Here is a 26368-nt window from a genome sequence, read left to right as displayed (position 1 = left end):
TTCTGTGCCGGGAAGGTTTACTACGAACTCACCCGTGAACGCAAGAACAGAGGCATGGAGGACACTGTTGCCATCGCTCGAATCGAGCAGGTAAAACATACCGCACATGGGAGACTATAAGTAAACTATAAGTAAACTCGTACTCCAAACTGAAGACATGGTTATGGGATGTTTTCATGTCACTGTGTTGGAATTGAAATGATGCTTTGTTTTTTCTTCTCTGTTCCTAGCTCTCTCCGTTCCCGTTTGACCTGGTGAAAGCGGAGACCGATCGCTATCCCAACGCCGACCTGGTGTGGTGTCAGGAGGAGCACAAGAACCAGGGTTACTATGACTACGTCAAGCCCCGCATCCGCACCACCATTGACCTCACTCGCCCCGTTTGGTACGTCCCACCCTCTATTTTTTTTTCTTCTTTTTTTTTTTTTAAAACAGGGGGTCTACTGTTGTGTGCTGTTCTAACCATGTGTCCAATTTCGTCCACATTGTGTGTGTGTGTGTGTGTGTGTGTGTGTGTGTGTAGGTATGCTGGTCGTGGGCCAGCAGCAGCTCCAGCGACAGGGAATAAACAAGCTCACCTGCTGGAGCTGCAGCGCTTCCTGGACAGAGCTTTCAACCTGGAGGCGTTCACTGGACAGTCATAACATACCCTAGACTGCATACCCTTTACCACTAATACCCTATTCTTCAACCGTACCTCCAAAACAGCCCCTCAAACCTGGACGCCTTCACAGGACAGTCCTAACTCCTACCCTCGACCTGCATTGATGATGGGTTACATCACCCTATACTTTATCTTCTTTATTTATGTATAAAAAAACTATTTGCAATGAAAGACTTTATATGCAATACGCACACTGACAGACTGTTTGTCGTCTGACGCCGTTATTACCAAGAAGGGCAACGCCCACAGAGGTAGACAGTGAATAGACTGGTTTTATGAGGAATGTACTAAAACAAATCAAATGCCCTCCATCCCCCCCCCCCCCCCCCCGCTCTCTCTCTCTCTCTCTCCACTCATCCTTCCTGTCCTTCATTCCCCTCTATTTTTCAACCTCCTTCCATCTTCTCCTTCATTTCCCCTTGTTTCTCCTCCATCACCCACCCGTTTCCCCCTTTCATCATCCTCTCTTCTCCTCTCTCTCTCTCTCTCTCCCATGTGCCAAATGTAAACAAACTGTCAGGAGATTACTTGATTATACTCTGGAAACTTAGATACATGTTGTTATCAGCAACAGTAGTAACCTATGAAAAGACGAGGTGAAACCTGGTGAGGATCTCTTTCGAACTAAGTAAAGGATTTATTTATTTTCTTATAGTGCAATACTACGTTTGTCCTCTTGTTGTTTATTCATTCAATAAAGACATCACAGTTCCTGTGTCACTGTCGGCTGTCCTTGCTCTCCAATAGCTCTGAGTCAGTGGGTTGCTAGAGACATGGGATAGTGTACGGATATGCCCTGACAGATGAAGATGAATGTTAGTCTGCTTCATCATATCTACCTCTATCCTCTCTGTACATGATTGTCCCTTCTTTCCTCAAACTGATTTAAGGTGAAGCTTCACAGAACATACAACAACACTCCGTTTACCCCAAAAAGGTGAAGTCCGTTTGAAAACTGTTTTAATAATTTTCGAAAGAATAACCATCATTCTACATTTTTAAAGTATACCCTATTTATACAGATAGGGCTTAGCATTTTGGCTTGTGAGCTCTGGTGACATCATAGTACCTTCATCTAATCCTCCTTCGTTTAATTATAGAATATCTTCAACTTTAATTAGCAGCACTGAAATAGGACAGAAGCTGTTTCTCCAACCAACCAAAAGCTGTTTCTCCCTTACTTGTCTTACACAACTAGAGCTTCAGCTCTGTGTGGGTGGAAGGAAGGAAGGAAGGAAGAAAGAAAGAAGGGATATCAGGGAAGGAGGAGAGGAAAGAAACCCTCTAGAGTATTGAGTCTTGACTCAGGTGTCTCTCCTCACAGATGACTCCTCTGTTCTCCAAAGGTATTCTTGAGAAACTCAAAAACATCCACATGTGTTTCAGACGTCTGTCGTACAGCACAGTAGTCCTCCAGAACCTCATACAGCTTACCTGTGGAAGGGGACAGGGACAGCATGAGGGCTCAGTCAGAGAGACTACTTTGGGCAAAGGGTGGCAAGCTCTAGTCCAGGAGACCTGATGACTACTCACCCACTGTAGTTTCCCGTGTGGTCAGTAGATGGTACATCTGCTGCAGTTCTCTCTCCAACCTGCTGTCCCTGAAGGTGAAGAAGGCCATGCCCCTCCGGGCCACAGCAGCAGCCATCAGCTGGATCAGAGCTGGGAACACACACACACACACAGAAATCCTGGCCTTATTTGAATCCTTCAGGATTCGTCAAAGTACCAAAGGAAGTCGTCAAAGTACCTTTGAGTTTGCTGTCTCCATTAAAGGCTCCGCAGCCCCAGTTGCCCGTGGCAATGTCTGGAAGCAGCTTTGGGTTTCCCTGCCCATCAGCCTTGAAGCCACAGTAGGCCTGAGAGGGGAGATGGAATACAATGGAAAGGTGGAAACAATTGTGGTGGACGACCACCAGGAATTTGCTTTCACTTCTCCAGTTCTTTCACAGTGCAGATGGACTAAAAGAGATAAAGAGATGAAGCCACTTTAGACTATTGGCGTGCAGACCGAGGATCCCTCTGGGGTGTCACCTTATTGAGCTCTCGGGTGATATGTATCATGGTGTACTGCTCTTTCGGGTGTCTGAAGTGCAGAGCATCGATGGCCAAGATCTGCCTGTGTCGCCTACACCACTCATCCCTATGGAGGAACAATCAGTCAGATCAGTGTGCGTGCGTGTGCGTGCGTGTGTGTGTGTGTGTGTGTGTGTGTGTGTGTTGCTCTTACCTCGGAATGTTATCTTCATAAGAGCCCGCCCACTCAAAGCTGTCACGATAGCCACTGTACAAACTGAACTGCTGAGAGCCTGGGAGAGAGGGGAGAGAGGGGAGAGATCATCTATTCTGAGGCATGTTTACTCACACGCTGCCTGCTCTATCATGATTTACATTTACATTTATGGCATTTAGCAGACGCCTTTATATCCAAAGCGACTTATAACAAATACATTTGTTTAAGTAAATAAATCATCTATCCATCAGTCATCATAAGATAAAGTTTTATGAGCCCGTCCTCCGATTTCTACATGACGTCATACAGACGCACGCACAAACAGACCTGTGATGAACAGACACTCGTTGTCTGCTAGTTTCTCAGTGAAGAGGCGAGACACAATCAGCTCTGGGTTCATTAGGAACAGAATCTCCTCCTGCACCAGTCCTGAGCCCAACACACCACCACCTATCATATTACAGGCAAAATCCACCTGTAACACACACACACACACACACACACACACACACACACACACACACACACACACACACACACACACACACACACACACACACACACACACACACACACTTTTACACTGGTCCTGAGCCCAATACACCACCATCAATAAGACTACAGGCAAAAATCACCTACAAATAAACAAATAAAACATTGACTGGAGATGTTGCCCACCTGTAGCATTCCTGTGCCCTCCACCTCTATGCAGCCCTCTGAGGTGACATGAAGTTTGGACAAAGTATCCTTACAGCTGACACACACACAGACACAGACACAGACACAGACACAGACACAGACACAGACACAGGAGAGAGGGTAGAGACATATCACACTTTCATTTTTAGAATTACAATACAAATATACTGTCAGAAACATGTGTGTATGTGTGTGTGTGTGTGTGTGTGTGTGTGTGTGTGTGTGTGTGTGTACCTCCTCCAACTTGGCATGTGGCTGACACTGCGCCTCTCGAAGGTCACCAGTCCGTTGGGCCTCGTTCCTGCCAGGACAACAACAAGGGTCAAAGGTCAGACAGGAACCCTGAGGCTAACTGTAGATCCGGCAGCAACCATTATCAGAGGGCATTTCTCTGATAACTATAAAGTGTACTACTTCTGTACCCTAAAGAGAACCACACGGCTTTTGTACATACATAGTGAACCACTTCTGTTCCTATCATATAGAGGGGACGTGGCAGTAACTTACTGTCTTCTGAGACACAGCGGAAGTAATGGAAGATGGCCCTCAGCTTCTCTTTCTTGGTGTCAGACCATTTCCCGAACAGACTGCACACAGAGAGGAGAGAAAGAGAGAGTTCACATACAGTACAGTACACAGAACATATACAGTCACTGTAGCAGGGACATGCAATGATTGAATGGGTGTGCGATACTGAAATAATGAGTGTGTTGAGTGTGTTTCTCTCTCTCTGTTGTCTGACCTGTTGAAGTTGATGGTGGGGTAGTTGTGGTACTCAGCCTGAGGGTTGGAGGCGTTGCGGTGAGGGAAGGTGCAGTAGAAAGCATTAGCCAGCAGACAGGCTATCTGGCCCTGGGAGAACGTGATGGAGTGAGTCTGTCCCCTCTGGAGCAAAGGTATAGCCTGCGCGTGCACGCACACACACACACACACACACACACACACACACACACACACACACACACACACACACACACACACACACACACACACACACACACACACACACACACACACACACACACACACACACACACACACCATCATATTTAAAAAAAAAAAAAAAACATCTCTTCAAAATGTAGAACCTAAATTGCAAGTATTATCTGTGTACTCTGAAGCAGTTTCTGTGTTGTTACCTTCTTTAGATAGGACGGAAGTTTTAAGGCCAGTTTAGCAATCTTAGGAAATAATGCACAGCAGTCGTTCTCCTCCTTGGGAATACTCTGGAGGAGAGGGAGAGAGAAGAACAGAACAAGAGGGTGGTGAGGGGTGATACAGGAAGAAAGGGAGTGCTAGGTAGTGGTAAAAGAGATACTGTACACGTTTCAAATTTCCCAAATAAAGGGGTTACACTGCATGTCATTTTTACAACGGTAAGTGGGTAACTCACCTTCACAAATGACTGCAGAGCAACAAAGGACCATCGATCTTCATACTTTGGATTGTATTTCTTAATGGCTTTCTGAGCAGAGAGAGAAACTTCAATCAACCACATACATCCATTACTTCTCTTGTTTCTGAGAGAATAAAAGAATAAAGTATCTCTAGCCCATATCAAGTGAGCATAGCTGCCTGTGATAAACACTCAAGCCTAAATCAGTGTGTTGCTGTTCTCTTTCTGTATTCAAAGTGTTCATGGCTGTGGTTGCACCTCCACGTCATCCACTGATGCTGTGGTCTTCTTAGCCAGACCCTCCAACTGCTTACAGACCACATCCCATCGGCTGGCTGGGGAGCTGCTCATCTGGGGACAATCAAAAGAACGGTATAATCAATCAATCAATCAATCAATCAATTAATCAACCAATCCATCAACTGAAATATCAGTCAGTTTGGAAACCCATTGGTGAGCTAGACAGACCCGAAAATGTGTGAGGAGAGGAGAGTGTGTGAGACAGTGAGTTTGTGACCAGAGGGATCTGGGACAGAGCAACACAGAGAAATAGTCAAATAGGCAATGAGCAAATCAGCTTATCCCACCCGAAGGAGTCCAGGCTTGGTGATGAGGTTCTTGGGTGAGCATGGCATCTTAACATAATCCTTGCGCCAGAAATCAGACCCCTGCTGAGCTTTCAATACTCTTAGGTCACGGAAGGTATTCACCTACACAAAGGAGAGAGACAGACAGGAGTGATCTCCTCATGCATGAAATGGGAACTGTTTCAACACTATCAGGTGTTAGCATTATTACAGAACATCCTCTATGCTCATGAGAGGGCTACAAAAGGTGATCTCAGACTACATAGTGATAGTTGCTTCCAGCTATCTGGTTTCTCTCACATTATGTAAACAGAAGGGGACAAGGGGTTGTTTTCTGTATGCCTCTCTCAAACACCTGAGCAAGAGTAGAGATATGAGATCTGAGATCAGAGCCAGGTGACCAGAGAACCAGAGTAACCCAGGTAAGACCCTTACGTCTATGAGGACTGTGTGTGTTCTTCTGAAGGTCAATGGCTCCAGCGCCACATGGCACTGTGGGACTCGCTTCAGCTGATGAAGATAGCAGCATGAACCTCTCTCCTCCTTTGCTTCTCCCCTCTCTCTCTCCTTCTCACTCTCCCTCTGTCTGGTGGGCTGTTCGGAGCGGCACGGCATGGCGCCCTCTTTGACATCGTCTGCATTGTCAACGGCAACCAGGCGTCCCACAGGAACCTCGCGTTTGACCCCCTGACCATTGACCTCCTCTGGGCAGTCTGTCTGCATGGCGGCTTTCATCTGGGAGCTGTCATTACGCTTGGCCATCTCTAGGAGGAAAGAAAGGTACACAACACACTCACAGTGGGCCAGGAGTGAACCCTGTCATACCAAACAGTGGGCCAGGAGGGAACCCTGTCATACCAAACAGTGCTCCTGTGGTCCAACAACATTGGTTCTAATTGAATGGTTCAAATATTTTTGATTCATTTGGAACTGAGACCTGCAGATTTCTCCTAATGCATAGGCTATGGCAGGATCTTCACTACCTTATTTGCCAAAATGTGCCACTCCCTCCACATTGGTAGGTCTGGGTGTGGGAGCTGAACTACACAAAGACTAAGACAGATCCTCTACTGTCGGAGACAGTAGTCCATTTCTACTGTCTGAGACACTTGTCCATTCACAGATTTGTATTTGTAATGTATTTTATGTATTTGAAGTAAATAAAATGTATATCCCTAGAGCTGATTCTATACAATTTGTGTTTTAAAACGTTGTGTTGTACTTTGTATTTGTCTTGTAGGCTTCTTTTATATTACCTATACATTGTGTAGTGACCAAATCGTTTCAAATAACGTAAACTTAAATTCAATAAAGCGTAGGCTGCTTTACGTTGAGGACGTAGCGCATCAATTCACGCAGAGCAAGTCTAATCTGACAAGTGGAACCTAAATATTTTGGTAATGTTACTGTAAACATTTGAAGTGGAAACTTGTCAGACTCAGCTTCTAGAATACAAAATTATAATTCAATCACTTCTGGTTTTACTTTCATAATGTAATGTAGGCCTTAGATAGAGTTAGACAAGTTCAATAGGTATATTGAGAAGCAATACATATTTACTGTTTGTTTGTGGATGGCGAAGGGCTAGAATACTCACTTGAATGGTGCCCGAATGTGCAGATAATTTCGGAAGTGTGAAAATGTAAAATGCCAGACAAGAGACCAGTTATGTGAGGTACCAAAGCAGCGTAGCAGATTTGAAAACGAAAGTGAAATGTACAGCATGGATATGTCGTAGTACCACCTGCTCATAGAATCGCGTAGGCAAAGCCTACATTCCCACCGTCTGCAGTTCGCATATTATTACCATTGCTAATATCTAGGTAGCCTAGCAAAAAAATAAGGCTATGATTATTGTTGTCATCGTCACACTGGGTTGGATACTTTGAGGGAAGCCTCAGTTCTATTTTTGAACACAAGGTGGCAGTGATAGACAACAAAACACACCGGTTCGCACACTTGATTCAATCAAGGTTTGGTATTTCAGGTGCGTCAGTCCTGAGCTGCGCAGGACCCGTTGCACTCTGTCGCTCTCTTGGTACATGGCTGGTAACCACAAGCTGACATAACATTTACATTTACATTTTAGACATTTAGCAGACGCCTTTATCCACAGCGACTTACATTTGTCTAAGTAAGTGAATCATCTATACATCAGTCATCATAAGAAAAACAAATCTATGCCATGACCAGGGGCCGTTGGCAGTCACAATTCTAGAAGGAAGAATTACTTTTTTAAATTTGTTTTTGTTTATTTTTATTTACAGTAGAGAAACTGTGGGGTAGTGGGGATGAAGAGGTCTTTAGGAGGGACAGTCAAAATGTAGCTTGAAGAGATGGGACTTCAGTCTACGGTGGAAGATAGGTAGTGATAGGCAGTCCTGACAGCAGTGGGAAGCTTGTTCCACCTGCTGCATCCAGGTAGAGGCGGCAGTGCCAGGCAGCCAGCCGAGGTGAAAGAGCGGAGTGATCAGGCAGGGGTTTGGGGGCTTACCATTGTTTGCAAGTCGGGAGGGGCTGTTCCCTTTGCCGCCCGGTAGGCGAGCACCAGGGTCTTGAATCTGATGCGAGCTGCTACCGGGAGCCAGTGAAGGGTGCGAAGGAGGGTGGTGACATGAGAGAATTTGCGGAGATTGAACACCAGATGGGCGGCAACATTCTGGATGAGCTGCAGAGGTCTGATGGTGGAGCCCGGCCAAGAGTGTGTTGCAGTAGTCAAGGTGGAAGATCACAAGTGTCTGGACCAAGAGTTGTGCTGCTTCTCTTGTGAGGAATGGACATATCCTTCTGATGTTGTAGAGGAAGAATCTACAGGAGTGTGCTGTCGCTGTGATGTTCAGAGGACAGCAATCCTCTCCACGCCACCTGGTAAGAGTGATCGGCCAGGTAGGATGTAAACCAGGAGAGTGCAGAGCCAGAGATGCCCAGTTCTGGGAGGGTGGAGAGAAGGATCAGGTGGTTTATTGTGTCGAATGCAGCAGACAGGTCCAGAAGAATGAGAACAGAGGAGAGGGAGGAAGCTCGAGCAGAGTGGAGGGCATCCGTGAAAAGCAAAGAGAGCAGTCTCAGTAGAGTGCCCAGCCTTAAAGCCGGATTGGTGAGGGTCAAGGAGGTTGTTCTGAAGGAGATAGTGAGATAGTTGGTTAGAGACAGCACGTTCAAGGGTTTTAGATAACAAGCACAGACTGTCCTTCCAGTACTGTATCCAGTATCCAGTACTGGTCTGTAGTTATGGACAGCAGACGGGTCAAGAGTTGGTTTCTTGAGAAGAGGCTTGACTCTGGCTGTCTTAAAGGCAACTGGGACAGATCCTGTGGATAGAGAGGAATTGATTACGGTGGTAAGGAACGGGAGGAGGTCTTTGGAAATGGAGTAAAGAGATACATAAAGAGTTATCAGTAGCAGCATACAAAGAACATGTTTAGATGCAGAACCTGTCTGTTATGAACATTTTCCTGAGCAGATGGGTGATCAATGGAATATAATAATATGGTGTGTGTGTGTGTGTGTGTGTGTATGTAGGAGGAGTGGAAGCACAAAGGACCAGATTTGGGTCAGTAGGTTAGGCTCTCTGACTCCAGCAGTGACTCCAGCAGTGTTGGGAACAGATAGACAGATGGCTGTAGTATGAGTTTACCTGAAGCATTTAGCCTACAGATATGAGGGCAACCAAGTACTAACAAAAGCAGCTAGAGCGGGACGTACTATAAATTGTGCGTTATCAGTATTCATTCTGCCTTTGTCCGTGTGTGTTAATGTGCGTCAAGCATTTCCCTGGAATGTTCCTCCGCTGGCCAGAGAGAAGTCACCACAATGGAATGCTCACAGCACCCTGGAACAACAACGATGACTTAAAAAGGCCTGAAAGTGAAGAAACACTTCACTTGTGTGTGTGTGTGTGTGTGTGTGTGTGTGTGTGTGTTCCTAGCTCTGATCCAGCTGATGGCTGCTGCGGTGGCCTAGAGGTGCATGATGTGTGTGTGTGTGTGAGCTTAGCACACAGTGATTCGCACACAGGAATTCAAAATCAACCCCTTGCCCTTCCCCGCCACTACCTAGCAACCACTCCTGTAAATCTGAAACAATATGGTGAACATTCCACTCAGCCAATCAAAGGGAAAGGTGAAGCAATTACCATACTGTACCTACGTATCCTATCCATGCTGATCTACAGAAGTGCCTAGCATGTAGGGGCTAGGGGGCTGATCTGGAATTCAGCAAGACTTGAAGAAGAGAGAGAAGGAGGAAAACACAGCTCTAGAGGAGAGGAGAAAAAAAGAGGAGGAGGAAAGCAGACTCACTGCTTCAGAGCTTCCCTCTTCCCTTTGTCTCCATCCGTATCTCAACCAATAGAGTACAGGGGGACAGACTCTCCAATAACCTAACAGTGCAGCCTTGCTCTCTCTCTCTCTCTCTCTCTCTCTCTATTCTCTCTATTCCTCTCTCTCTCTCTCGCTTTCCCCTCCCTCCCTTTTTTCCCCTCCCCCCAACAGAGATTAGCTGGAGGTCAGATTGTTGCAGCAGTGGTTGTCCTGCTGGAATCACACAAACCACTGAAGGATCAATATTACAACAACATTAAACCACTGTTTGACCCTGCAGAGAGTGTGTGTGTGTGTGTGTGCTCGTATGTGGAGTGGAAGCAGATTGTTCTAGCCTGTGACATTGCTAAATGACTGCAGTAGATTGGAATGTTGTGTGCGTGTCTGTTGTGTGCATGGTGTCTATGTCTGTGTGCTGCAGCAGGTCGTGGGGGAGGAGCCGGGGGGGGGGGGGGGGGGTAGGTGAGAGGGGGGGGCACTGATATGGATAGAGGAGAGAAAGATGTGGAAAAAGGAGAGAATCTCAGCACCTGTTTCCAGGGCAACAGAGAGCTGTGAAGAGCAGGTCGGACTTTTTATTAACCACGCTACACTGCCCTCCAGCAGGATGCTGCAGACACCTCTACTGAGAGACACACACACACACACACACACACACACACACACAGCTATGCAGATATCTACTGCTTAAAATCAATGACACAGACAGACGCACGTACACAAACTTAGTGGTGTGTGTGTGTGTGTGTGTGTGTGTGTGTGTGTGTGTCATTGATTTTGGTTCCACAGGGTGCCAGAGGTTGCATCTCAGAAGTGTAAAATGGCTTCCTTTCATTCCTTTCACTTCTCCATTATCTGCACTGATCTGACAGGTTCTTCAACCTACAGTTCATTTGAGATCAGTGCGGATTGAGGGGAGGAGGCAAAGAGAGGAAGCCACTTGACATTATGCACAGTGCTGAAGTTCCTATACTCTAATTAGGCTACCCCATCACCTCACCCATACTGTCATTTTCACAGCACAGAGCATTTTCAGTGAGCAGCCGTTTTAAGTATAGTGTACTTATCTATTGTTCCCCTCCCATGTATTATTGCCATGGTTGCTTTCATCTTTTCTCTCTCTGATACAAACTGCCTCACCTACAAGAGGAATGGAAATATTAGTTGTCTGCTCTATTATCTATTGTTACATTTCTGCCTCTGAATAAGCCCGATGTGAATCTGAAGCGTCATTAAATTATTCTCACAAAGTAAATTGACAAATGTCTCCTGCAATCGATCAGTCCATACAAAATATACGCCTACATGAGCCGATCGTTTACCGTTTACAACGTCATTCTCTGAAGCAGATGGCGACATCGCTCTCCATAGATGATCAGCTACTCTGGTCTGGGGGCGAAGATAAGTCAGCCAGTGAGGAGGGACATGAAAAATGCTTTTCTCCTGTCGGAGACACAAGCCCGTGATCTCATGAATATATTATAGCGGGCCATTGTGCAATAGTCAGTCAGGGAGGTATGCAACCGAGCTTAGCTAGAATACGGCATACTACCACGGACCTGACTTAAATAGCGAGTCTGCTCACTTGTATACCGCTTCAAGGATGCAGTCGAATCGAGATGCCCACACTAACTGATGGTCGATCCTCGACTTTTTAGACGTTTTCGAACAGAGGAGCTACATATTTCAAAGAGGAAACGTTTGCAAATGGATGCTACAAGTTAAAAACGCCAGCCTTGAACAGACTGCTCTGTTCTGATAAAAAAAAGTGGCGAAGCAACACATTCTTGGCAACACCAGTCCACATTTCTTGGAGCTGAAGAACACGGAGTCAAACAGGCAACCAACCAACTCCGGGCAGTTGGAGTCAAAGGTAGGTTAGCTGTAGCCTCGCTAGCTAAAAGCCATATTGACTATGAATGCAATGTGCGGCAGCATTAGCCTAAATTTACAAAGGTACACAATACACGTAGCTTGTAGTTAACCAGAACAGTCTATGATCTTTGTTTGACAGGTGTTATAAGACGTTATAACGTACGTTACTCGTTTGTTAGTCATGCCTTGCTATGCTTCCGTTTGCTAATTAGCCAGCTAGCTGGCTAACAAAGTAATTCCACGGTTGATGACAGTCATTCTTACATATGGTAAACGTGGACATACCGAACTGACGGCGGAAACGAATCGAGTAGTTCTTGTAAACAAATAATGTCGCAAACTCCGCACTCCCAGATACAATAATTACAAGGTTAGGTGAAACAAAATGTCTCCCATTGTTTTTTTTCCCTAGTGCGAGCACGCGTAGTTGAAGTGGCTACATTGTGGTGAGCTAAACTGCTTTGGAATTCCGTGACAAAGGAAACATGATGTTGTTCTTTTGTAAAAATTGTATCTCCGCGAAGCAGCGTTCTGGGTCAGCACAGCATGTTCTCCAAGTGTTTATGTATAAACGGCGGGCGATCTGATCGTAATTCAGTGTGACATGTTGCAACACATTTTCATGCAATGTGAACGCGATCTGTCAATCTCCCTGTGTCATGAGCTCGGAGCTGCGATAAAAACTGTACAGTTGCCTTCATCAGGACTGTACTGTTAATGTAAGGCTAATGATATGAGGCTGTTTTACACCAGCCCAGTAGTAAGGATGGATCATCTCACTTGCTCTCACCTTGACTGAACCCAAGGAACCATGTTTCTGACCCAGCAGACATTGATGCAGGAGGCCAAGGTGATGGAGTCAGATGACTCTCTGAGTCAATTCAGATGGTAAAGGATAGTGTAGTTGACAGTAACCTAGAGGGTTCTGTCTGCCTGATGTTAGTTAGTGCTAGCTGCTGTGGTGGTGGTGGTGGTGTGTGTGTGTGTGTGTGTGTGTGTGTGTGTGTGTGTGTGTGGGGGGGGGGGGTGTCATGATTCTCTAGGTGGCCAAGAGAATAAAGTGGTGGTTTAATATTATGATTTATTGTCGTAACTAATGAGAAAATAATAGACCTGGCCAGGGAGGATACGCTACTGTGTTGTAGTTGGAGACTGTTGGGAGTTCACACTTCAACATGCAGCATGTTTGCTTTAAATGGCCTGAGGTCCCTAATCTGTCCTAAACAGCTGGTCTGTCACCTGTAACTCTGTCTCACCTGCTGTTCGCTTTGTCTGTATTACACTCACATTCACACACACACACACACACACACACACACATTCACGCAAACACATGGCCTAGTAGTTAGTACTGTGTGAGTGACATGTAAAGCAATATCACCATAGGGTAGCAGAGAGATGACTTCCCCCTTCATTGATTCTTCCCTTCCTCTTACTCCCTCAGGCCCCCATGTTCAGGATTGAAAGCCAGTTAATCCTGTCTTACTAGTCTTGGACGATGGTTAAAGGACATTCATGGGTCTGCTACAGACAGGGAGGTAGTAAGCCAGGCAGGTACAGGCCTACAAGAAGACAGACAGCAGGACAGAGAGACGCAGTCAAAGGGCGGTTTTTGTGAGGCACAATGTGTGTGTCTGTGTTGTTTGATGGATCTAGGCCTAATGCCTTCATTATTGTTACAGTGTATATGAGATGAGGTGATACAGAAGCAGGGCCTGGGCCATCAGTGTTCTGAGGTCAGCAGTGTAATTTCACCGTATGTGTGTATAGTTTTCCTTTCCGAGGTCACTGGGGTCATTCCTGAGTGCCACCACCCGGCTTGCATGGAATTCCTGGAATCCTGCAAAACCTCTCCTGCGTACAAGGGCCACATCTTACAAGTTCTTTCCTAACCTCCTTTCTCCTCACCTCCCTTTTTAAAAAAGCCATTGAATCCTCGGATTCTTTGAATTTCCTCTAATGTGTTCTGAGAAGGAGGCACGGAGAGAGGAAAGAGTTTTGAGAGGCAGCCAAGGGCCGGGATGCACCTCCTCATCTTTCTTTCTTCTGCAGTGATGTGAAAGTGCTGGACTGACAAAAGCAAATGCACAGTCAGCGTCATTTGCTGGCACCTCCCGTATATTGGGTCTTCAGGTCAGTGCAGAATTGAGGGTGTGTTGTTGTTGAGACTGTGTGTCTCGCACTTCTCTGGTAACTTTATTACACTGGGCTAAAGATAGGCAAGATATGATAAGTGTGTGTGTGAGAGAGAGAGAGAGAGAGAGTGTGTGAGTCAGTGGTGTGGGCGGGACACCCTCTCTGACACGCCGTTCTGACTCGATGCAAAAAGCCCCACGGCAGTGACGCAGCCTCCTGCCCTGACGTACACACACTGACGCAGCTCTCAAGTGTTTTCTAGGCGATGTCTTTCAAAGGGTTTTTATCATTCGTACATCATCTGTAACAGGCTGTTGTAAGGCACATTTTTTCTTTATCGTATCAAATGTATTTATACAGTACGCTTGCATATGGGTACAGGCAGTTCTAGTGGTGTGTGTGTGTGTGTGTGTGTGGGAGGGGGGGGGGGGGGGGGTCGGATGTATGGAGGCATTGAAGTGGGAACTTGGAAGGGACAGAAGCGAAGTCGAGAGAGGGAGAGGGAGACAGAAGGAAAGGGCGAGGGAACAGTGTGTTCTGTTCATTGGTACAGTCAGCGCTTCTAGCTCCTCACACACATTCACGTCGAAGTGTGTTTGTTTGTTTGTTTGCTCCAGCCAGACACAACAAACAATGTGTCAGCACTAATCTCATCCCGGAGTTTTTAAGGTGTGTGTCTTAGAGTGATTTTAGAGGGTGTGTGTAGTGTGTGAGAGCCAGCAGCGGGAATAAGTGAGGGATGAGCTGCCGCTTTGGAGTGTGATAGTTGGTGGGGAGAGGGTACGCCTATGTGTTTGTTACTCTCATTTGCTTATCCCCCCCCCCCCCACCCTCCCAAAAAACTGAGCAAGGAGATAGGCTTTGAAGTTGGTGGATAATGAGAGAGCAGGGGGGAGGGGGGGGGGGGCAGAGAGGTTTATTAGGAGTGATGATTTGGGAGGGAAGGAGAGAGCTGGAGGTTGTTTTTGCCTTAATCATTGTGACACACAAAATGGCAGGACAAGAGAAGCCCTCTCTGCTGCCAACTGTGTGTTTATTTGTACGTGTGTGTCCACCGTCCATGTTCAGTTCGTCTGCCTCCTTGCATCTCTGTTCTCTTAGATTCCTTTCGAAAGCACTCTAAATTTAGCTCCCGTAGTCCCTCCCCCTCCTATGAGAGAAAGAGGAGCAACGCTTTTAACACACGCGCACACAGATGTATTGGAGGGAAATAAGCTTTTGGACTTTTCAGCGTGTGGGCTTATGCTGATCGTTGCTCTTCAAAAAGTGTACAGCTATGACTAACCCCTCTCTCTCTCTCTCTCTCTCTCTCTCTCTCTCTCTCTCTCTCTCTCTCAGGCTGCCTGTGTCAGGTTGAGGAGTGTAGGGGTTCTCTGTTGACCCCCCTCATACCTCCGATGAACCCCCACTCCATGAAACCTGCCTTGCCTCCCACTCCACACAGGTGAGCACACACACACTGTTTCCCTTTAGTTATTTACACAGACTAAACACATTGTCCCCAGTTAAACTGTTCAGATTTGACCTCTCATCCTCTCTGTTGAGCTCTGTGATCTGAGTTCTGATTGGCTTCTGCTGGTTTGGTGCTGGAGTGTTGGTTTCCTGTTCCAGCGAAGGCGCTTCCTGTGTTTTTTAGGAGAGGAAGTGGAGGGTAACCTCAACCCTTACAGAACCCAGGCCTACAGTAGTGTACACACACACACACACACACACACACACACACACACACAGCTCTGCTGTTGTGCTCTCCACTCACATGTACACCCACATGTTTCCCTCAGTGAGCTAATCTTGCTGGTTTCTAAGTGAATTTGTTGTCATGGAAACCGGTACCAATTGAGCATGTGACAAGTCACTCATCTCTCACAGACTCATTTTGTTCATTTTTGCATCCAGAATTGACCATGTGCCAAACTATTAAGCTAACTTGTCAGTCACTTGGAGAGGTCAGAATCACACATGCAGGACTTACCTTAACCCTAATTTGTTAGTCCTTAATATTTTGTTGGCATTGTTGACCATCGATTTCCATAGCAAATCACCACCATGCTTTTCATAAAATATCTCCTTACCTGCACCACGCTATCCGATAATAACTCTTCCTGTCTGTCTCCCACAGCGACGATAGCTTCCTGTATGACCCTGTGTCCTGGCAACAAGGCACCAATCAGGCACCACCAGGATCCCTCTCCGTGGTTACCACAGTGTGGGGTGTGACCAATCCCACGCACAGCCAGGTAACAGACAGCCAATCACAACGCTCTTCCTCCTTCTCCTCCCTATATCTGGTCCCTCCCTCCGCCATCCCCGTGTCTTTCCGCTCACCTATTCCTCCATGTCGTCACATTGCAAAACCTCCTCCCCTCTTCCTGTTTCCCCTGCAGGTGTTTGTCTCACCCATGGGTCCAGGCGGGAACTCTGGCGGTCACATGATGTCCGGTGGCGGCCCCGGAATGAGTCCCGGTATGAGTCCCGGTATGAGCTCCCAGTACCTGAGCCAGCAGAGCTACCAAGACGCTGTCTCCAAGGGCTATGGACAACCGGGCCTGTATGGACGACCCAACCCCAACTACAACCCAGCACAGGGGTATGGTGGGAGGTACGAGAGAGGCTTTTTATTCTCCTTTTCACTCTATTCAATGAATGAAGGAAGTAAGGTGGCCTAGCTATGTTGCAACGAGAAGTACATCCACAATCAGATTTTTATTGTATTTGGTCTGCTGCTATTTTGACTAATTTCATGAAAGAGTTTTTCAAATAAACCTGGTCAAGCAAAAGGCATGACCTATCGCCCCCCCCCCCCCCCAAATCCTTCACATCTCTCTCTGCCCCTCTCTTTAGCTACTCCAATAACAGTGTCGGGGGCGGTATGGGAAATCGCCAACCGTCGGACTTCACACAGGCGACTGCTGCTGCTGTTGCCGCTGCTGCTGCCACGGCAACAGCCACTGCCACGGCAACGGTCGCCGCAATTCAGGAGAAGCAGAACCAGGAACTGAACTATGGCCAGGTAAGGAGTTCTGCCTGCTGTTGCTGTCTGCATCTTCTGACCACTGTTTTAGGGTCAGATATGTATCTATCAAAAAATGTTGAAGGATAGGAAGGTGGTAGAGCAGGAGCTGTCCCTGCAGCACTCACACACTCCAGAGACGGCCTAACTCAGCCCATGACAGCCTAACTCAGCCTTGCTTCAGCGACAGACTGTTAAAAGTCTGTTTCTCAGTCTCCTGCAATGGGGGAACGCATTCTGTGGCACGGTTTAGTGTGTGTATCAGCTCTGCATTGTTCTAACACCCACACTTACCCTCTGCCCTCCCCTCTCACCAGATGGGTGGAGCTTCCTCTTACAGCACGCAGTTCCTGTCCCACTCCGGCCCACGTGGCCCCCCAGGGATGGTCCCTTCCCGGCCTGGCCTCCATCCTTCCATGGGCGGCATCTACCCTTCCCACCCTGCCCAGGCCCAGAGGATGCCCCAGCACGGAGGTTACCCAGGAGGACAGCAGGGGCTCAAACGGCCCTACAACTCAGAGGTTAGTGACACACCACCGCACACAAACACGTGCAGGCGCATACAAGTACACACATATACTCAAATAGATTTTGAACCGCATAGACATGCCCCATACTAACACACACTCTCACAAATACTCACTCACTTCTCCCTCCTCTCATCTTGAAGGGTTTTCCGGTGCAGCAATACGGGTCCGGTGGGATGTCACCGTACCCTGGGCAGCCCCTGCAGTACCCCTCCGGCCCCCCACAACGATCCGCACCCTCGCCCTCCTATCCCAGCCACCGCATGCCCCAAATGGGCCAGTACACCCCGGGACCACCCAACCCAGCACAGTATCCCTCAGGACCTGGACAGCCCAACCCAGCACAGTACTTCAAGGTAAGCACATCCAACACTCCCACCCCCCCCCCCCCCCACCACCACCACCACCAAACTTACACTATCTTCAGCAGTGATGGTGATGGTAAAGCATCCCATAGACAGCATGTTTGCTATGGATCCGTTCTTGGATACAGGGGGTGAAAAAAACAAAAAACTGGAAAAAACCTCCCATTGACATCATCAGTGCATGTTTTCTGCAACGGTGATGATTTATTCTGTGCAGATGATCTCTAATCTATTTATCTCCTGTGTGTGTGTGTGTGTTCTCAGCAGGAGCAGTTTAATGGTCAGGGCAGTCTGCCACCAGGGGGCACAGGAGGATACAATGCCTTTACACAGGCTGCTGTCAATGGGGTAAGATTACCTACGGTGCCTCTGTTGTATGCCGATGTAATTTTTTGTTGTTGTATTTATTCAGAAATCTTCGGTATTTCTCTCTCACTCACCGTCTCCTTATTTTCCTCTCCTCTCCTGTCAGCCTGGCGGCCGTGGGGTGATGCCAGGGTATCCCAGCTCTCCTCTCAGAGGCAACCCCACCCCTCCGATGACACCGGGAAGTTCTATGCCCCCCTATATGTCCCCCGGGCAGGACAACAAACCTCCCTACCTCCCCCCTGACACCAAGCCCAACATCAACTCCCTACAGTCCCCTACGGGTGAGACCCAAGACCTGGGTATGAGCACTGAGAAAAGGAAGCCATTTTGCTGTTAATCTCAGCAACTAATGAAAAAATGATTGTGGATCTGGGTTTCATAAAGTTGAATGAATTCATGACTGACCCCCCCCCTACCCTCCACTCCCCCTGCCTCTACCTCTGCCCTTTCCAGGTAACCCCAGTGATGACCTGCGTTTGACCTTCCCAGTGCGTGACGGGGTGGTTTTAGAGCCCTTTCGGTTGGAGCACAACCTTGCTGTCAGTAACCATGCCTTCCAGCTCCGAGACTCCGTCTACAAGACCCTGATGATGAGGTCAGAATCTGAGCCGCTCAATCACAGACAACGAGATGCGGTGCAGTGACTTACCCTCTATGAGGACATGTTCCCTGTTTCATAGTCAGGACTGTAAACTAAGGACCAAATCCCATACACGTACGCAGCACGTGTATGCAACTCAAACCTTTGCTCAAATATCCCATTGAAATGAATGCAAGGCTCAAAAGACACTTTCTCACAGTTGAACAAACTTTCTCATGAGTTTTACAACCAGGGGGGGAAAAAAAGAAAATGATACACAGTAATTATTCATATTGGTTCCAGGTATGTCTCGTCAAATGCACCGCTGTCATGCACTGTTTAGTTAATTCATAACACTGATAATTGTGTGTGTGTGTCTCTGTCTCCGTCCCCGTCCGTCCGTCCGTCCCTGTAGGCCAGATCTGGAGCTGCAGTTCAAGTGTTATCACCACGAGGACAGACAGATGAACACTAACTGGCCCGCCTCTGTGCAGGTGAGCATCAACACTGCACCCCTTGACTGCTGACAACCAGCCCTGGACTTTAGAATACTGTTTCATGACTGACCCCCCTCCCCCCTCCCTCCCTCCCCTCCCCCCCCCTCCCCATCTCAGGTGAGTGTGAATGCCACTCCCCTCACCATCGAGAGAGGTGACAACAAGACGTCCCATAAGCCCCTGTACCTGAAACCGGTGTGTCAACCAGGACGCAACACCATCCAGATCACCGTCACCGCCTGCTGCTGTGTGAGTGTACACACACACACACACACACACACACCATGTTGCCCCTCGTGCGTTTGGGCGTGTGGGACGGAAGCGGAATGTATTTACCGCGTACGGTATGTCTTACGGTCTTACTGTATTTGAAATTCAACACATTCCAACTGAACCTCTCCCTCTCCCTCCCTCCCTCCCTCCCTCCCTCCCTCCCTCTCTCCCTCCCTCCCTCCCTCCCTCTCTCTCTCTCTCCCTCCCTCTCTCTCTCTCTCCCTCCCTCTCTCTCTCTCTCCAGTCCCATCTGTTTGTGTTGCAGCTGGTCCATAGGCCCTCTGTGAGGTCTGTTCTACAGGGTTTGATGAAGAAGAGGCTGCTGCCTGCCGAGCACTGCGTCACTAAGAGTGAGTGAGAGACACACACACACACACACACACACACACCTAGCAGAGTGCTGTTGTGTGCGAGTAACGGTAGGCTCTGGCTCGGAAACCCGTAGATGAAACGACGGTAAAACTATCGCTCCACAGTCTCAGTGTACTCTGATGTGTGACTCACGCGGTGCGTCTCTGGCTTGTCTCTCAGTAAAGAGGAACTTCAGCAGCGGCACCATCCCGGGGACGGCAGGACTGAACGGAGAGGATGGGGTGGAGCAGACCGCTATTAAAGTGTCTCTGAAATGTCCAATCACATTCAGGCGCATCCAGCTGCCCGCACGAGGACATGACTGCAGGCACATACAGGTGAGTGTACACACACACACACACACACACACACACAAACACAGGTGAGTTTAAACCACATACGCGCACGCACACACACATTCTCACATACTAACATGCACACAATCCCTAATCCCCCCTCTCTGTGGCCTCTCTCTCCCCCCCTCTCACCCTCTCTCTCCCTCTCTGCAGTGTTTTGACCTGGAGTCATATCTGCAGCTTAACTGTGAGAGAGGGACCTGGAGATGCCCTGTGTGCAAGTACGCAAACAAAAGGATTTACTTAATATGATATTTATGATCTGTTATTCTGGCAGACCTCTGAACATCTGATCACGTGTCTCTCTCTCTCTCTCTACTACAGTAAAACAGCTTTACTGGAGGGACTGGAAGTCGACCAATACATGCTTGGGATTCTCATCTACATTCAAAAGTAAGAGGGAGAGAGAGTGTGAATTCCTCACTAGTTTAATACATTTTTGTATTGTATTATTTCTGTATGACCCCTGCAAGCACACCCATATCACTGGATAATAAAAATAATAATAATAATAAAGGATAATAAAAGATGAATGAATTGATTGGATAAAAAGGATTCATTGATTGATTGCGCAGAATGAATACAAGATTCCCTCTCCCTCTTGTCAGTTCTGAGTATGAGGAGATCACCATAGATCCAGTGTGTGGTTGGAGACCGGTGCCTGTCAAACCAGACCTGCACATAAAGGAGGAGTTGGACGGGCCGGTCCTGAAGCGCTGCCGTACTGTCAGCCCCAGTCTCATGATCCTGCCGAGCGTCATGGAGATGATCGCTGCTCTGGGCCCCGCCTCCTCGCCATACCAGAACTTAACACCTGGGGGCAGGAACACACCAGACTTCAACAGCCAAGGTAGGGAGGGCGTGCGTGTGCACACACACACACACACACACACACACACCATGTTAGAAATACTACCCCCCAGCCAGGATAATCCATGAAAGTAAGGACATAAGCCTGTCAAAAGTAAACACTGTTGATTTATACAAAGTGAGCTGATCCTGTGTTTAAACTGTCTCTTGTCCTGCTCTCCCAGCCGGTTCAGGATACTCCAGCCAGCCAGGATTCCCAGATTTCCCTAACACTCCTGGCACTCCCACACTAGGAGAATACTCTTCATCTGGACAGCCGCCACACTCCTACCAGCCTGACCAGGTTAGCGTGGGCACACACACACACATCTCTCAAATAAACTACACGTACACTATACTACACACACATGCACATGAACTTGCACCAACACACACACACACACACAGACGGATACAAATCCATAGGTACACATGTGCACGCACAGACACTCTTGTCAGTGTATTTGCTGAGGTTGCTTCTGCCTCAGGCCATAATGACAGGGGTTAGGGGTTAATCCCACATCTATTGAGTCAGTTCAGGGTGGGGGATCGCTTAACGGTCGACTAGGTGACGAAGACAATGACCGCCAACGCCAACATATGAATGTGCCGAGGTTAGGACAACGCATGTGCTTCATCAGCCCTGAGTCTTATCTCTGGGAAATGTACTTCACTTTTGAGTCGCAAGTGAGGTCAACTGAACAGCTGAATGAGAAACGGGGTATAAAAGTTGATAGTTTTCTTTCCCGTTTTGGTTCCATTTTCTCCTTTTTTCTTTTTTGTTCAAGCATGGCGCTCGCTTGTGTAGCAGAGGCGAGCTTGTTACTGTTGGTCGTCTCGTGTTGTGACAGGAAAAACCTCCCTGATATGAGTCAGTTGACACTCCCTGAGCGACAAGCTAGCTTCTTTGAAAGTTGTGCGGTACTGTCAGGAGCGTTGTATTGAGTCTTGAAGCGGTTTAGTGCATGCTACGTATTACCGCCGGACCAGAATTCAGCCTTAGCTGCCTACTGATTTGTTGACTGAGTGGCTTTGAATTCAACCATGAGTTGAATGACGATAGGGTTAGATTGTATTGTATCATGTTGTGCCTGTGGCCATTGACTGGTGAAAGGGTTTCAGGTCTGATATGACTGAATCGCGTGCGCATGCGTGTGTGCTTTATTCATCCAAGTTATGTAAGAGTGACTGTCGTGCCCTTCTGGCTTGTGTATGCCGTGAAGAGCCTTTTGACTAAACCTGGAGGAGACAGCATTTACTCTGGCTACCCCCTCACTCACACTCACTCACACACGCACACAAACACACGCCTGTCACACACAGCTGCTCAACTGTCCAAGAAAGCTTTTAGAGAGAGTACAAAGTGTCCCTTCCCCCCCCCTACACACACACACACACACACTCTACACCACACCTCTAGTGCAGTCACAAGCAGACAGTTGAGCAGAAGTAATATAGAGGATTGCAGTGTGTTTCAAGCATGTCAATCTCTCTCTCTCTCTCAGATGCCTCACCCAGGCCGTATGGACCCTTCCCAGAATGCCCTTCAGCAGCAGCAGCAGCATTCAAGTGTCCATGGTAACCAGGGTCATGGGGGGGCCAGCAGCCCTATGCACCAGCGGAACTCCACTGCCCAGAATCCTCGGCTGCAGGCAGAGGGCACGTTCGGTCTGGGGGGCCCAGCGGGGCCTGGAGGAGAGGGACCGGAGCATGCACTAGACGTGAGTGTTTGCTTATTTTCCGCCTTTTGTATGACAGTGGCTTACCAACCAAGTCTGGAAAATTCCATTGTAAACACTTACTATCAGAACCTCAGCCCTCCTGATGATAAAATAATGACTTTGATTTAGGGCCCCATTTTGACAGCACTGAAATGTGAAGATGTTACCTAGAACGCCCGCATTTTTGCTCGCATCATTTTCGTCATAACGTCAATAAGAACATAAATTATGCCTTTTTTTTTTCTTTTTTTTTTTGTAAGATCCCAACATTTTTGTGCCGTCCAAATGTCACCTGCTCTGCTCATTCACAGTAGTTCTAGAGTCCTGTGTTGTATCTGGACTCGTGTGGGTGGTTTTATACTAACCCCCACCCTCCCTCTCTCATTGGGGACGGGGGAACCGGGTGCAGGGGAGGAACTTCAACAGATTCTACTACGAGAACCGTAAGAGAACCCAAACTGAGGAGACTCATAGGTTACATATGAGTTAGTTAGGCATGTGGAAATGAAGGCATGTGGAAATCTCAATCTTAACTCTCTTATCATGTACAACAAACTACTTTTCTCTTCTTCCACACTCTCTCTCTCCACCACTTTCTCTCTTTCACTCCCCCCTATACATTTCAATTCAAGAGGCTATATTGGCATGAAAAGTGAAAGAACTTAGTGCCAAAGCAATTTATGATAACAGTAGCTGACATCAATAAGATCTCTCTCTCTCCCTCTCTCTCTCTCTCTCCCTCTCTCTCTCTTTCTCTCCCCCCCCCCCCCTCTCTCTCTCTCTTTCTCCCCTCAGCTTCTTCCTGAGCTGACAAATCCAGATGAGTTGTTGTCGTACCTGGGCCCCCCTGACCTTCCTACCAACAGCAACGACGACCTGCTCTCTTTATTTGAGAACAACTGAGGACCCACTCCTCCTCTCCGCACACTCATCCTACACCCATCCCTCCCTCGCGGCTCTCCGCCATTCTGAGACCATCCACACGCCCCACCCCTCCCAGTATAATATGGGTGTTAGGTGTAGGCAGAGGGGACGGAGAGAAATCCATGTTTTTATACTCCCATGTCTGCCCAACCACACTCACTATGAACTGGACAAACAGGGTTGTTTGTGAGAAGTTGCAATGGGTGGTTTTTAATTCAGTCCAAATTCTGTTGTATTTTGTGTCATTTTTTTTTAAGCGTCCCACGGAGCTTTGAATCCATACAGAAGGACCACTGTTCACACTGGAACACCTGTTTATCTGAAGCCTGACACATGGGACTGTCTCCACTGGCCAGCAGTTTTAACTGTAATTCAATATTCTTAAATGAAGAGCTGAAGGATTCTAATTTTTCAAAAGATATGTTCAGGGAGAAAAGAGAGATTGTCGGCTGCCATGTAATTAGGATTGTGGACTTGTCAATAAAAAAAGGACAGTTGTAATGAAGCTCTGGCTGTCAACATGACTCTGAGAAACTCAGAGGTGTTCTTTATCTTCTCAATGAATTATAAATGAGAGAAATAGAATATGTATTGTTCCCTCCTGATCATGTACACACCTTACTCACACAGATGATGTAATGCAACACCAGCAAACAAAAGCAGTTTGAGTGTTTTTTTTTTAATTTGTTTATCCTGATCCAGGAGTGTTGAACTTGAGTGAGAAAGAGAGGAGGAGGAAAGGTTACGGGTGAGGTGTGTGACTCACTTTTTGTTCATTCATCCTTTATTTATACAGCTATGTCCAGTTGAGATTTACAAGTATCTTATAAAAGAGAGACCTGTTCCAATGAGTTATTAATATTAGTTACACATACATCGACACAATAAACATAAAAACAGGAGAAAGACAATACAGGACAAAAACATGAATAATCTTCAGTTAACGTGAAGTATGATATGTTATACATAAGGTAATTCAGCAAACTGTATTTAGTATGTTCACTTTGTTGTGGTCCAGTGCTCTATGTTGTGGTCCAATACTGTTAAGTGTATTTCATGAATAGTGGACGGTACACCGGTCAGAGAATCTGTCTGAATCACAGAATCAGTAGCCCCCAAAACCTCAGGCAGGCCATTATAGTACATAAACACACACACCCCTCCTTAAACCCCCCCGAGCCCCACTTTATACGACAGAAACAATAGACAGATAGTTACACACGCCTAGCAGTCCCACGCAAATGGCAATATTTTCCTGTTAAAATCAGTTTCCCCTGGTTACACTGTTTCAGATAAACCAACAGAAATCATCACCACCACCACCTAAGGTTTGCTGGTGAGCTTCTGTGCATTTATGGAGAGGAGAGATGGGAGGACAGAGGAAGGAGAAGCATTCACCAGGTATAGCCTGGCAGCAGATCAGACTTGAGTGTGTGAATGTTTTCTCCCTCGCTGTCTCTATCCGATCAACACGTTTTAAAAACGGACATCAAAGGCATAAGGATGGGATCTGCAGCTGCAAGGAGTGAGTGACTTGAGTCTACCATACTATCTGAAGTTGTTACTTGGAACAGTTCTCTTGGCACCACCTGCCATCTCAGTTAACATGCTCTTGTTCTCATTTGAGAACATATTACATATGTAAGATATTCATGTTCATATTGATAACAATATCCTTGTTTATAGATAATTGGTGGAGCTGTGTTTTTGTTCTAAGATAGGGTTTGCTTGAAACTGTCAGTCATGCAAGCTCTGTGAGCGATTTTGCAAGGGAGCAGACTGACAAGACCAGCATGTCTGCTAGGAAATAATGTATCTATTTCTTTTTATGTCACTTCTTACATCACTGAATCCCAATATAATGGCATTTGAAATTGTAAAAGGCAACATCTCAAAGATTAATTGATTTGTTTTTCTAAAATAGCCTAATGTAAAATATCTCCATGATGTTTGATAAGTAAACACGTCACTTTTGAGCATGTGTCCTTCTCTTTACTGTATTTGCCCCCATAGCTGGTGTAATGGTGCGTTCTAGTCATATTTCGTAAATACGAGTTTCCGACTCGGAAATAAGCACTTGAACGAGCCTCCAAGTGGGAACCTTGGGCCCTTTCTCAATTGTTAAAAACTTAATTCCTCGCCTCCTCTCCTTGGGAGGAACCTACATCTTCTCCTCCAATGCATTTTGAGTAGGACGCGAGTAGAGGACAGAGGAGAGGACTCGAAAAATGTAGTTTCTAATAATGAGAAAGGGCCTTGGAGTAGAAGGATGATACCCGTTTTTACAAGTTGTGATGTTTTCAGTAATCTTTCACCTTCTCCGTGGAGAAATGGCTGCCAAAACACAGATTTTGAAAGTAGATGGTAAATCATTATCAACAGTTTCCTTCATTTGTGGACAATTTTAACATGGTTGATAAAGTAGTTCTCCAGATGTCTCTTGAATGCAATAAGGAGCACCAAAAGTAGAAGCTTGCTTAGGATGACTTGTGAACATTAGGAAATTGACTTGAGCTAGTTAGCTAGCTGCAATAATACTGGTTGAAGAGTTGTTCCGACATCAGAAGCACTTGACCACGCTCATGTTGTATTTGCGATTTGACCAACGTCACCAACTGGGAAGCTCTGAGATTC

General features: G+C 46.9%; 3 protein-coding genes across 7 annotated transcripts in view; 2 read left to right on the top strand and 1 right to left on the bottom strand.

Moving 5' to 3' along the window:
- ogdhb (oxoglutarate dehydrogenase b) overlaps positions 1-1384 on the top strand; it is a 14116-nt gene extending 12732 nt beyond the window's left edge. For both annotated transcript variants that reach the window (XM_083669610.1, XM_083669611.1), the window contains 3 exons: positions 1-90; positions 231-385; positions 524-1384. The exon at positions 1-90 is cut by the window's left edge and continues 74 nt beyond it. In XM_083669610.1, the coding sequence (XP_083525736.1) occupies positions 1-90; positions 231-385; positions 524-644 (366 nt within the window). In that variant the 3' untranslated portion in view covers positions 645-1384. The remainder of the gene's footprint in view (positions 91-230; positions 386-523) is intronic.
- Positions 1385-1587: 203 nt separating this feature from the next.
- pargl (poly (ADP-ribose) glycohydrolase, like) lies at positions 1588-7453 on the bottom strand. The gene is made up of 16 exons (XM_083669631.1): positions 7177-7453; positions 6015-6343; positions 5580-5702; positions 5251-5343; positions 4990-5061; positions 4736-4822; positions 4339-4499; positions 4104-4183; positions 3831-3897; positions 3576-3651; positions 3225-3372; positions 2895-2973; positions 2699-2807; positions 2415-2523; positions 2198-2326; positions 1588-2098 (listed from the first exon to the last, which is right to left on the bottom strand). The coding sequence occupies exons 2-16, from the start codon at positions 6339-6341 to the stop codon at positions 1983-1985; spliced, it is 1776 nt and encodes a 591-aa protein (XP_083525757.1). The 5' UTR covers positions 6342-6343; positions 7177-7453; the 3' UTR covers positions 1588-1982.
- A 3880-nt stretch (positions 7454-11333) lies between these two features.
- Positions 11334-24239, top strand: zmiz2 (zinc finger, MIZ-type containing 2). 4 transcript variants are annotated; one of them, XM_083669615.1, is made up of 21 exons: positions 11334-11774; positions 15251-15356; positions 16032-16149; positions 16297-16511; positions 16754-16922; positions 17240-17443; positions 17593-17805; positions 18079-18162; positions 18287-18482; positions 18637-18778; positions 19179-19257; positions 19378-19509; positions 19778-19883; positions 20065-20222; positions 20394-20461; positions 20565-20633; positions 20849-21090; positions 21275-21393; positions 22595-22810; positions 23220-23253; positions 23606-24239. In XM_083669615.1, exons 2-21 carry the CDS (start codon positions 15310-15312, stop codon positions 23614-23616), a joined length of 2622 nt encoding a protein of 873 aa, XP_083525741.1. In that variant the 5' UTR covers positions 11334-11774; positions 15251-15309; the 3' UTR covers positions 23617-24239. The 4 variants fall into 4 exon arrangements, with proteins under 4 accessions (XP_083525741.1, XP_083525740.1, XP_083525739.1 ...); XM_083669614.1 differs by having other exon boundaries at positions 23220-23320; XM_083669613.1 differs by lacking the exon at positions 23220-23253 and having other exon boundaries at positions 18287-18464.
- The last annotated feature ends 2129 nt before the right edge of the window (positions 24240-26368 follow it).

The sequence above is a fragment of the Argentina silus genome, assembly GCF_951799395.1.
Source record: "Argentina silus genome assembly, chromosome: 5".
NCBI classification, from domain to species: Eukaryota; Metazoa; Chordata; class Actinopteri; order Argentiniformes; family Argentinidae; genus Argentina; species Argentina silus.
This window is presented reverse-complemented; position numbering and strand designations above follow the sequence as displayed.

What these genes read in the sequence shown, in the direction of transcription:
- pargl (XM_083669631.1), bottom strand. Translation starts at nt 6,341, where the DNA reads ATGGCCAAGCGTAATGACAGCTCCCAGATGAAAGCCGCCATGCAGACA. An exon ending in CATCAGTGGATGACGTGGAG is followed by an intron (nt 5,062 to 5,250) that starts GTGCAACCACAG and finishes CTCTCTGCTCAG; the next exon opens with AAAGCCATTAAGAAATACAA. An exon ending in CACATGCCAAGTTGGAGGAG is followed by an intron (nt 3,652 to 3,830) that starts GTACACACACAC and finishes TGTGTGTGTCAG; the next exon opens with CTGTAAGGATACTTTGTCCA.
- zmiz2 (XM_083669612.1), top strand. Translation starts at nt 15,310, where the DNA reads ATGAACCCCCACTCCATGAAACCTGCCTTGCCTCCCACTCCACACAG. An exon ending in TACAAGACCCTGATGATGAG is followed by an intron (nt 18,779 to 19,178) that starts GTCAGAATCTGA and finishes CCGTCCCTGTAG; the next exon opens with GCCAGATCTGGAGCTGCAGT. An exon ending in GACCGGAGCATGCACTAGAC is followed by an intron (nt 22,811 to 23,605) that starts GTGAGTGTTTGC and finishes TTCTCCCCTCAG; the next exon opens with CTTCTTCCTGAGCTGACAAA.